Source organism: Candidozyma pseudohaemuli, assembly GCF_003013735.1.
Source record: "Candidozyma pseudohaemuli strain B12108 chromosome Unknown scaffold00007, whole genome shotgun sequence".
Taxonomy (NCBI): domain Eukaryota; kingdom Fungi; phylum Ascomycota; class Pichiomycetes; order Serinales; family Metschnikowiaceae; genus Candidozyma; species Candidozyma pseudohaemuli.
In genome coordinates this window covers 440,183-452,407 of record NW_020194441.1, presented here as the reverse complement: position 1 = coordinate 452,407, position 12,225 = coordinate 440,183, and the positions used below count along the sequence as shown (strand labels likewise).

Below are 12,225 nucleotides of genomic sequence, written 5' to 3'. Positions count from 1 at the left end.
GGGGGGGAGGGAAAAAAAAAAAAAAAAAAAAAAAAAAAAAAAAAAAAACCAAAGCCCCCCTTCTCACGTACGTCGTGCGACATGTAGCTCGCTCGAGCCACGCATGTCTCTTTCAACCCCCCAAGACCACAGTATAACCGTATAAACCCGTGCACCACCTGACTGCCATGGTTCAAGTTGAACCGAGAGGCGGGTCCCGAAATCAAGCCCAACCCCCATCGCCCTGGTGTACGGATGTTGGCACCCCCCAGATGTCTGGATCTTTCACTGGTACCACTATCGAAAAACCATGGATGAGCTTCTAGCACGCCATAAAAAGGAGCAGCGGGATTTGGTGAGTCGGATTACGGGTCTCAAGAAGCAGGCAACCAAGAAGAACCGGAAATCCGTGAATTCACAGTGTGTGCAGCTTCAGAACGACCTCGATGCCAAACACAAGCAAGAAATAGACGACTTCAATGGCGTAGAGCCGGAGAAAGACGTTTCTCCTGAAGAGCTATTGGCTTCTATGACCATTGAAGAGAAAAACGAACCCCAAGAAGCGGTTCCAGAAGCAGGCCCAAAGAAGCGAAACAGAGCCAAGGAGCGGTTGCAAAAAAGACAACTACAAGAAGAGGCCATTCGGAACCAGGCACGAGAAGAAGCAGCTGGAGAAACAGACTACCGTGCGATTGAGCAGGAGCTGATGAAGAAGGTGCTAGCGGCCAATGGGCTCGAGCCCTGGGAAATCAAGCCTGATGGACACTGTCTTTTTGCCTCGATCCAGGACCAGCTCAAACAGAGGATTGGTACGGATGTGCTGGTGGAGGAATTACGAAAAGAGGCTGCTGATTTCGTCAGAAGCCATCGTGACGAGTTTGTGCCGTTTTTGTTTGACGAGTCCACCATGTCGTTACGAGACGTTGATGAGTACACCCATGAGCTTGAAACCACGGCGATGTGGGGGCTGGATATGGAGATATTGGCGCTTTCGAAGCGCTACGGCGTGAAAATACGTGTTTTCAGCGCCGGCCTGGCGCCCATAGACTTTGAGCCTTCTGGATCAGAAACAACCGAAACCACAAATTCCGAGGGCACTGGGAATGTCGCCGTGCTCTACTTGGCGTTCTACAAACACAGCTACGGCTTGGGAGAACACTACGACTCCGCCAGGGACGCCTCCCGGTAGAGAAAAAGCGTGAACAAACCCGAGGCTTGGCTAGACGGGGTGCCACTCGCTTAAGGCGGTGTTGTGCTGGCTGTCACGGTGGAAAAAGGGCCGTGACGTGCTTGGCGGCTTCGGTGTTGCTATAAATGGGCCTGTGGTGCTCGAGGATGACGAAGTGGTCAATGGGTGGAGGCGCTTTGTCTAAGCATTTTCAGCTTTAGCATGTTTAGTTTGCTGACAACACCAGGGACCCCGGCAACACTGAGGACGGGGTCCTCGTGTGGAGAACGATCGAGGCCTGAATTGGGCATTTTCTCGAAGTCCGGACTTTGCATCCCGAGACCATAGAATACCCATTATCTCAGCTCCATTGAGCCCTCGTGGCGATATTGTTGTCTCGGTGCCCTGATTTGGCAGGTTTCGTAAACAGCAGGGATAATGTCTCTCTTTGTTGCCAGGCCCACCGCCGGAATCCATGACTGATTCTCCCTACGGGGGGCTTACACCGATCTTGCCCTCTAGATTGCACTATTTTTTTGGACTTGCGCTGGAGCAAACGCTTTTCCTACAAGACGCCTGGAAAGATCAGTTGTCCGATCTGTGTTTCCCCACGGCGCCGAGAATTGTCGTACAAAAAGGGCTTGGGGATGATCTGGAGAATGGCCCCTGGATTCCACGTTACAGTGGGGAACCCACGGCCCGCTTTTTTGGAGAAAAGCCTGGAGAAGGCACCATTCTGGCTTATGCCCCTAAAAAAAAATGATCGAGAGAAGTGGGGAGAAATCTACTTGTTTGAAAAGGGCCCCGATTCAGCGTGACCTGGTGATCCCCTCCTATTCTGGTAAGGTCTATCACATGGACCGCCTCAAAGGTCCAGACATGGCGATTTTTGCACTTCCTGGCATATCGAATTATTCCTTCGCTGTGGCTCGAGATCTGAAAATTCGCTGAATCGGACAAATCGCTGTTTTCGGTGCTTATTCCAGCGAAGATCTTTTGTGATTTGCGCTCGCTCCGAATAATGTGGTTTCTGAGAACAAGGCCCCATTGTTCTCCTCCTTTGCTCTCCTCCAGGGAGTACTACGGTTTCCGGCTACACTTGCAAAAAATTCGTACATCTAGCCGATCTCAGCACGGCTATATCTTCGGCAAAACTGACTCTCTTTGAAAACGGCAGCATCGCCGAAAGGGGGCTTAGGGTGACGTGATTCCCGAAAAGAAGAAAAATCCACAGCGCCTGACCGAGGCTCAAAATCAGGCTCGAGCTGCTGTTTTCGGGACCTGCAGAGGTTATTAGCGGAAGAACGTTTCTGTCACGGTGGTTAAGCGTGTTACCTTGACGAAGCCAAGCTTACATTGGCACGGTTTTTTCTCGTAAATGAAGCGAATTTCGGGATTCAGCTTTCGGGAATCCCGTGGGCGTTCTTGGGCGTTGTGGGCGACCTTTCCAAGGAGTATCCCCTATTCTGCAAGCTGAATGATGTATGCGAGGGGAGGATTCTGATTTCGAGATTGCAGGACGAAGCCTCACCCAAATCACCGGGTCGCGGGTAGCATGTACGGTTTTGTGGCGGGAAGAGCAACTTTTTGTCTCAGGAGGGCAAGTGAAACACAAAACAGTTTATGCGCTTTTAGAGACGATGCAAATTGGTAAATGTGGGTATTATGCTGTAGCAAGCAAGAAGAATCTTCCATGCGTCGTGGGCATGAGGTGGCCCCTGTATACAAAGCCTCGTTGAAGCTCGCTGACGCGTGTGAAGTTAGGTCACTGCGCTGCGTGCAGTCTGCGACGGATTGGCACAGGGGGCGTTGGGGGCATTTTGCGTCAGCTTGCCGCGTGTGTGCAGTCCGACGAGAGGGTGAAAAACGTCACTTGCGCCTTGCCTGCACAATGGTCCGATTTACGAGCGTGGCCGCGCGCGTCAACCACTGATCCGGTAATTGTTCCGGTTCGGCTGTGCGGCTCTCATTTTCGCCTAGGTGTGGCTGGAAAGGTACCGTGCGCATAACGCAACCAACAAGGTCGAGATAAGGAAAAAATTTTTTACAATTGCAGAGAAGTTTTCGTAGCAAGTAGGGGACCCTGGCAAAAGTGGGTCCAAAAAACACGTCTCTCTGAAACACCCTTTTAGCGACTTGCCTCGACACCTCATTCGATCCCGCGCCAAAATCCCCATAGCAAGCATGGTTCATGACGTTCATTGGTATTTACGGGCAGCCAGGCTCCATGAATCCCAAAAGGCAAAAAAAACCACAAGCTCAGTGGACCATTTAGCCGCCCAGCGGGAGAATGTCTCAGAATGTGCAGTGAAAAAACGCCGAGGTCTTTGGAGGACCACTTGCAAAAGGTCCCACGGCTGACCAGCTGAAATCGGTCGAGTTGGTCCCACTTTTCCTTTTTTTCATCGAAAAAACCCATTTTCTCGCCACAACGAGCCCGTTCCAAAGCGCCGCCTTGCAAATCCCTCTTGTTTCTCGGTAAGCCGCTGCGAAAAGCATAGGAGCGGAAAAACAGCGCCTAGGGGCCGGCCCAAGCAAGATGTGCTATTTTCACCAATACGCCTGGATACTTCCGACGGACGTAACGTGCTGGGGAATCTGTGGTGGGAATTTGCATGGGGCCTTGGGGGAAGAAAGAGGCAGCAGGGTGAAAAACGTAGAAAAAAATTTCAGATCACCAAACGGCCCATCGGATGAAATTTTCAAAAATTTTTTCCCACCGATCTCGACGTGGCCAGTTCTGTATTGGCGATTTAGCAAATTGCAGACAACGTGAAATTGTAGGAGGGAGTTTTTGCCGTAAAGAGAGTGCGATTTTCAGCGCCGCTTATCTTGGCCTGGTGCCGACGACACTAAGCCGCTCCAGAATGCCATAGCCCAGCTGGCGGTGGAAATTTCGCTATTTTTGGAAATTGGGGGCTCACGTAAAAAGAGCCTTTTTGTATGGATTCCCCTGTGGAAGCTAATTTCAAATTATGGCTCCTCTGGGGCCTAGACGGCCTTGTAAGAGCATGTTAATTACTTGCATGGGCGACATAGATAGGAGTTCCTCCTGCCGACGTCCGGAGATATCCCCGAGGGTGCCGACCCGGGGGTGCTTTTCAGTGTTCTACTGACGCTTCCTTTTTTTTTTCGCTCGCTGTACCCCCGGTGACTCTACCCCCGGCTTAGCCTGCGCTGACTGCTGACGTCGATGTCGCGTCACGTGACCTGCCCTCGGAATTCACCAGCCGCCGGTCGTTATCACGAAAAAGCCCCCGGTGACCCGTATTGTCGGTGGCTGTAGTAAGAGACCCGGTCGGTGGCCGGCTGACGAAAAGAATTACACCCTGGGGCTTAACCCGGGTAAAGTTTACATACTCTAACTCAATCAGGTTATTCCACCGACACAGTTATTTTTCTCAACGACACACGCATCGCCCCACAAGTGGTGTGAGGAAATTGAGCCCAGCGAGCGGCTCCGCGACATTTCTGCCTACCAGGCTTCCACGCCTCTTCGATAGACATTGTTCAAAGTGAAAAGCTAGAGACTGCCTGCAATAAAAAAAAAAACCAGACATTTCAAAAATACCAGCAATCAAGTACAGTAACGCCCGATTTTAAACTTTTAGGCTTGCGCCTGTAGGCGTCATGCCGGTTTACGTGGGGCTGTGAGGCGAGCGATGCCTTGAACGTTACAGTGCGGTTTAGGGCTAATAGACAAGGTTGCTAGGCGTTTGGGGCGTTTGCTAGGGCTTAAAGTCGCGAGGCTCTGGTGGTGGGAGTGGGCAGGGTCAATTGAAGGGGTTGTGTCGCCAAAACGGCGGATTCTGATTGGTCAATTGGTTCCAGAGGGTCCAGGTCCAGTGTAGGTTATTTTTGGTCCTGGAGTCAGAAGTAGGTTTACGGTAGAGGGTAAGGATTTTGCAGCAAGCGGTTACGCTGGGAATTGTAGGTTTAAGATTCAACGTCAGAGTCTAACCTAGATGAACCGTCTTTAACCTTACATCAATGGATTGTGGATTTCAATGGTGATACTAATTATAGTGCCGGATCAGGCCGACCTGGGGCTTGGTCAATTGACTAAACGATGACCGGGTAGTTGGCTTTGTGGGCTCCTTTACTAGAGGCTCAGTCGATCGAGAAAGCTTAAAGGCGGTTTCGGATTCAGGGTTCTGGAGGAAGACGAGGCAGTGTATTTAGTCGGATGTGCCGATTCGGAGTTAGCGGCGACGTGGTACCCAATCACAATGGAAGTCTGTTTGAAAAGTGAAGTCTGTTTTGGAGGCAGTGGTGGGATTGTGGATTTTTGGGATTTTCGTGATTACGTGATGGGGAGAAGAGTCGGGAGGTATGGATTGGGGAATAGAAGAGGCGGAATTCCGTGGTTATGGAGGTTTGGGGGGAGTTGGAGGTGTTGATATGTGTAGAGTAGCAATCACCGTAGGGATTTGGAGAGAAAAGATAACGGGACTTCCCGAGAATAAGGGCTTGATTAGGAATTGGAAATTGGAGATTTTCTTTAATTGGAGAGATTTTCTATTGGAGAGATGTTCTATAATTGGGGAGAAGCAATGGTCTACTGTTGATGTGGGGAGTTGATCTATACTGATTATGGATATTCGGCCTGGGATCAATTCGAGGAACTTAAATGCAATTGTAATATAATTCAATTCAGAGTCTATAATATCATAGAATCCATAATTCCATAGGTCAACATGGACCTCCCCTTCCTGAAAATCCCAAAAACCAAGCTCCAAATCAAACCCACGGAATTGACCCACTATTTCGTGAATCCAAAAATCAAACCAACCACCTCCTCCCCCCAAATCCAATCACAATGAACCCCCAGGCTAATCCCTCGAGGCAAAACCCAATCACAAAGTAAACCCAATCACAAAGTGTTTCTGAGAATACACCCCGAGCTATCACAATAGCAGCTCGTAGTTTACTCCGAATCCAGTCGCCAGTGTTTCACGACAATGCCGATCGATTTTTGGCAACTTTTCCCCAAATGCCACCCATTTCATCCCCTAAAACCTCTGCAAAGCAGCCAAAGCTCAACCTTGTTTCCATTGAACGCAACTTCCGAGGGCCCACGGTGCCATGGGCGTTTCCTATTGTGATTCGCCAATTGTTGCTCCATGCTTCGACGCTCCAGCATCAAAGAAACGCTCTGGAGCTCACAATTGGGCACTTTTAGATCCCACAGTGGTCCGTCCATTGATCCACCATCAATGGCAGAGTCCACACAATGGAACAGCGCCAACTCCGCCGCCCCTGATGAAAAGGCCCCAAAACGTGTATGAAAAGGTTGCAAAGGGCGAACCTTAAAACGCTGGACCGCAAGAACACAGCGTAATTAAGCTTTTGACATGGTTGCACAAAACGAGAGTCGAAAAAATTCCCATGTCCAAGACGCCAGACCAATCGCCAGCCGCCGAGCCCTACTCCGCTGAGAGAACAATCAACGGCTTCGAGTCACGTTGTGGTCTGATTCTCTGGCGTTTTTTCTCCAAATTCCATGGCATTGCACAAGTGCTGTGCATCAATGAACAGCCATAGATGCTGGCAGCGCCAACGTCGAACTTGTGGGGTCAATGGGCCCCAAAAAAAACGGCCTGATTGTCGTGGGCCAGTAGAACGCTGGGTGTATTGTTCCACCGCTCTATCAGCCCACCATCAATACAATACCAAGCACCACTTTGTCCACAGATACGGCTCCTGCCCTGTTCTTCTATTTTCTTTGGCGTGTTTTTCAAAAAGACAAAACCGGTCTCGGAGTCGTGTCAATGGACATTGTGGCGGGGCACCGTTGGCAACGTTACTTTCCATCGCTTTGGTGTAAGCGCATGTTGTAGGGGACAAATGCCGTGGACATGTACCACCACGGTTATCTGTCTCATCATGTTGCCTGGTGCAGCTGGTTTGGAGAAACAGCATGTAATTTTTTTTTTCCGAAACCTCTCGTAACCGTAAAGCCGTTTTGCGGAGTGTAACGGTGAACAATAATACGCCCATCAGGCCATTCTCCACAATCGAAGCTCCACAATTCGAGAGAGCTATTTTTTTGCACAATTACGCTGCCGGGTGTCGTGATGCATGGCCGTTTAACTGAAGGTGGAGCCGACGACATGGGGATCCAGCATTGTCGAATGTCTGCTGTTTCGCTGGTTTTGCAACTTTTTCAAAAAGTGTTGGGAGCCCTCCCCAGCCGCAAACGGACGATACTGCTTCGATTTCTGGGCCCCTCCTCCAGCGGAACAATAGAGAAATGGAAGAATGAAGATCGAGAGAAAGATGGTGAAAAAAGAGCCGTCCAGATAAGCTTGTCGGCAAGGTTTGGCGGTTACGCTGGTCGCTTATTCGGATAAAATAGCGACACAACGGGTTTAGCAGCTTGTACGATTTGTCACGTTTTGTTTTATTGTGGAATTGGCCGTGATAAGCGATTTGAAGGTGGTTTTTTTTTTTTTTTTGCAATAAAGGTGCCAAGTGCCCAGATGGTGGAACAATAGGTTCGTGAGGCGGTCCTTAGCATCGAGAGGAAGGCTGGCGAGAGTGAGACATTGCAGAGAATTGAACAATTCAAATCGTAGTTTAGTTAGAGGAAGTTCTTGAATTGTTCTTATCATGATGGAGGTGGTCTACGACATTGGCTGGCTTGTTAGGGGCTTCTATTATACTGGCGCTGTACTTGCGGCACGACGACATGGCATTGTGGTATAGGGACAAGTCGGTGAGACATTAGGGTCGACATGGGTTCGGGTTTCCGGGGGCAGCCGCACCGGGGGTTGGATGGTGAAATGGGACCCCGGTTGGTGTTAGAGCGAGGGCAGACCGGGAGCGACTTCCGAGGGCACAATTTATCCAGCGTAAATGGTCTCTTGTCGCACGTGCGGCTGGGGGCCGGTAATCACGTGATCCGAGCCACCATTACCACCATGTGACGACATTTTGGCGTCATCAAGCCACTGCCTAGTGGTCCATTTTTCAACGGCAAAAAAATAACCAGACTGGGGGTGGGCCCACGCTGTCATCGTAAGCTTCTATTTTCGTAGGTGCCCCAGGTCCCCAGCATGTCGTGGCAGGCGGCACGCACGTAGCTGGAATCCGGGGGCTGAGCGACACCCACCCTCGGCGAGTGCCGGCTACCCCCGGTTACCCTCGGATCTCAATCCTCAAGCACCGACCCCAAAACCAGAGTCACCGGTCCCCTATTTTCCCCGGAAACCACAAAGCCAAACATCCACAAATGTCCCCCCTATCCTAACCGCCAATCCAACCTCCCTTAGTCACCGTCGTCATTGTAACACCCCCGGAACAACCGCCGAAATCCACCCAATGACGAAATCCACCCCCGACCCGCGCCAGAACCGGTTTGCCTGCTTTGGGAATAACACAAGCCTATTCGCTGAAGGCCGCTTTTTTGCAGCCATTCTTTCCAGATTACGCGCCGGCCAGACTCGGACAAATTGGGCGATATCCAGAGAATCCATTCCACAAAAGCCTAAAACGTACTTAATTATGGTCTCTGCCAGCCGAGCACGGTCTTACAATGGCCGCGGGGACACACGACGAAATCCCTGTGAAAGGGAGAAATCTGGAAATTGTGAAAAATTGAAAAGTCTGGAAAACCATATAATCAAAGAAACCACTATACTCTATAATCTACATCCTCCACATCCTCTATCTTTCTCAGAAGACAGGCCGGAATATCCTGGATCCGTGTGCCAGCTTCGCCTGGAATGGTGTGGCTCAGCCTTGTGTTAAGATGCTCGTCAAAAGATAAGCCTCTGTATTGCCGTACCAGGCTACATTTAGATGAAAACGGACGTTTGCCTCCTCTTTCGGGCACCATTTAAAAAACGTCTCCGGGAATTTTCTTCGTTATCTGGTACTGGTCCGGACATGCTGGTCCACATTCCTCTAAATCTTTAGTTCTGTCGTCTTCTGTTTTAGTCGAAACAACGTCACTGCGTTCACGTCGGGGCTTGAGACGCCAGGGGTTTGTTCAGTGCCCGCTGGTTCCACCGTTTTTGGAGGATCGGATCGTCAAAGTCTAGGCAGAAGGATCCAGGCGAATTGACGAATTGACGGCCACCTCAAAAGTTTCACGACTTCTCTAAAAGTTGCACCGTTTCTCCAAAGATGCAATTGCATTTGCTGGATTCGTCGATGGTTTTGGGAATTGACGTTTTGGCGTTTTGCGTTTGGGCTTATTCGTGCAAATGCCGTTACCTCATGGAAGGCTTACCATGGAGGGCTTACCTTATTCTATGGCGTAATATCGTTTACTGCAATTACCTAATTTCCAAATCTCTCTCCATTGGCTTGACTCTCCATTGGCTAAACTGCCAATTCTCCTTGACTGCCAATTCTCCTTGACTACCATCTACACCCATTCACCGTAACGCAACCCACTATACCATTCTCCCACGACATTGCACAATCCGTATTCAATCCTATTCTTCAGTCGTACCCTCTCTCAACGTCAATTCTTTCCTTTTCCCCCTGAACCCGTAAGAAAGCTCGTTTCGGGCCCTTGGCGTCGCAATCCTCCAGCCCTCATTGTCTGCCAAACCCGCTACTCTTCGGTGCAACACTGCCCATTGTTTCGTGCCACCGCAACCACTCTTTTTCGGGAAAATCAGTTGGAACGTTTTGGCCAATCACCGTCCGCTGCAGAGTCTAGTCTTCTGGCAGAGAAGAATCGAAGCAACCCTCCACAAAGACCGTTTTCATTGGCACAGGTACCAGGGTGTCCGGAATGGGGGGGCCATATTTCCACCCCATATTTCCAAGAATGCTGGAATAATCAATTGACCACTTTCGTGAATTCAGTGTGGAAATTGAACAAACCATTAAGTGTAGCACTGTGGCACTAACTGTAGTGTAGACCTTTTATTCATCTTCAATGAATGCTGGCCTTCATGGACCTGGATCCTGTCCCCCATCTTCGCTGTTCCTGTAATTTCTTCTCTAGGGGTACTCAATGCCCATTGTGCCTGGCCTCATTGCATCCATTCATCTCCGTACATTCATCCAGTGCATTCACCACACCATTGACCCCCACGAAGAAACACTTACGATACAATAAAAGTGCCCCAACCGGCACCCGCCTCGACGTCGTTTTTCCCGTTTTGCCTTATTTTTTCAATTTCCCCAGCGGGCCGCTAATTGGGCTGAATCGTCTTTGTCTTCTCGTTGAGCCTCTCGATGCAGACGATCTACAGCGCCCCCACCGGCTCGAAACAGTTTTCTGGATTCGGATAGGGGCTTCGAGGCTCGAGATTCAGGGTTTTCGGGTTTTTGGAGCTTTTGGCGGCGTTAGGCTCGATGGACCTTTGGCTGAAACTTTTCCACTTTTTGCGATGAGCACAAGTGGACTTTCAGCTACACCCACACCACGCTAAATCGGGAACACTGGGGATTTTCTCAACAAGACACCAGCGATCGCCGGATTATCATCGACTATTTTTCATGGGTGGCTGGGCTGGAGGCTGGGGTTGGCTTGGACGTCGTGGTCACGTGATTTCGGGCGACACACGGGTCTACGAGGCTGAGGTGGCGGACATGGGGCGGTGGGCATGATGGGCTGTCAAACGGGCTTTGAGACGTGTTGGCCGGGAAGGTGGGCTTTGGCTGCTGGGAAGGGTTTTCGGCGTTGTTGGTGGGTGTTGGTCACGTGATGGTGGGTCACGTGCAAAATGTCGTTTTGAAAAAAGCCATCTCCCCACTCATCTCGTGTTTTCAAGCCAACGTAGGCTGTGCGTTGGGCTCGTGTTTTTACGTAGATAGTCTAGAGCCAGGGATCAACCGCGATCGGTCGAAAAAATGGCACATATGCTAGATCATCTCGAGATCTCTTGTGGGGTTGTATGCAGGACGTCGATTAGAAACGATGGTCTTCAAGGTCCAGCCAGCGATCTGCCTGCTACCTCTGCGTGATCTCGACAGTCTCCACCATCTGGCCACCCAAGATCGCTTCCAACCTGGGGGATAATCTCGAGGACTATGAGTGCCTGGAACTGTGCCCTATATGCAGTATTATTTCTTTTCCAGCCAAACGTGACCTGCGATCACGCGGATGTCACGCGCACACCTACACTTCCCGTCACAGCTCATCATTTCAAATCAACTACTCAACATGGGTTGGTTTTGGGCTGATACACCATCGAAAACATCTTTCAAACCTGCAGCTTGTCCGGTGAAACACGACGTTTCGTCTCCTGCAGCGTGCCCCGTCAACTACGGAAAAGGCCCCCTGAGCGATGACGATGAGGTGCTCAACCCCATGAACAACATGCCCATGGCCATATCCTCCGAAAGAGCCCCCGGCCAGAGAGTCGTGCTTTCCACAGAAAGAACCGTTTCGTCCATTCCCCGGGGAGAGTCGGGAGACCAGGGTTTCTGGGAGTATCCGTCTCCTCAGCAGATGCTCAATGCCATGCTCAAGAAAGGCAAAGGACAGGGCGTTCCGGAAGATGCCGTGGAGCTGATGGTGGAAGTGCACAATTTCCTTAACGAAGGTGCCTGGCAGCAGATCCTCGAGTGGGAGTCCAAGTACACCGCTCAGCTGAGGATCGAGCCTAGATTGCTCCAGTTCACAGGAAAGCCCCACGATCTCAGTCCCAGGGCTAGAATGTACTTGGCGCTTGGAAAAGTGTTCCCCCTGACTTTCAACACACAGCCTCCTTTCGACAGGCACGACTGGACGGTGCTCAGAGCCGCCGACGAGGGCAAATGGGACCAGGTGCGTTATGTGATCGACTACTACAGTGCTCCGGACGACGAGGAGACGGGCATGCCTGCGTTTATGTTGGACACGAGGCCGGCGTTGGACTCGGTGCAGAACGCCCTGGACCGTTTCACACACTGGGCGGGGCCTTTGTGGAAGCGTGCCATGGGTGATTTTGACTAGGTCTTAGTCCTAGTGGTCCTAGTGGGGCTTAGTCAGCATGGAGCTGTGAAGAGGAGCCTAGGATATGAGAAAGAGGATGTTCAGAAGGATGATGTTTCCGGGAAAATGTTTCTGGGAAGATGGTTCCGGAAGATGTATCATGAGAGACTTTCATGAGAGAAGACATCTTATGAGA

General features: G+C 50.6%; 2 protein-coding genes across 2 annotated transcripts; both read left to right on the top strand.

Moving 5' to 3' along the window:
• Positions 1-289: 289 nt before the first annotated feature.
• Positions 290-1,449, top strand: C7M61_003169 (uncharacterized protein; the record flags this gene model as incomplete). The annotated part of the gene is made up of 2 exons (XM_024858518.1): positions 290-1,164; positions 1,395-1,449. 2 exons carry the CDS (start codon positions 290-292, stop codon positions 1,447-1,449), a joined length of 930 nt encoding a protein of 309 aa, XP_024713428.1.
• A 9,827-nt stretch (positions 1,450-11,276) lies between these two features.
• On the top strand, positions 11,277-12,050 carry CYC3 (holocytochrome c synthase; the record flags this gene model as incomplete). Its single annotated transcript, XM_024858517.1, has 1 exon — positions 11,277-12,050. The coding sequence occupies one exon, from the start codon at positions 11,277-11,279 to the stop codon at positions 12,048-12,050; it is 774 nt and encodes a 257-aa protein (XP_024713427.1).
• Between the last annotated feature and the right edge of the window lie 175 nt (positions 12,051-12,225).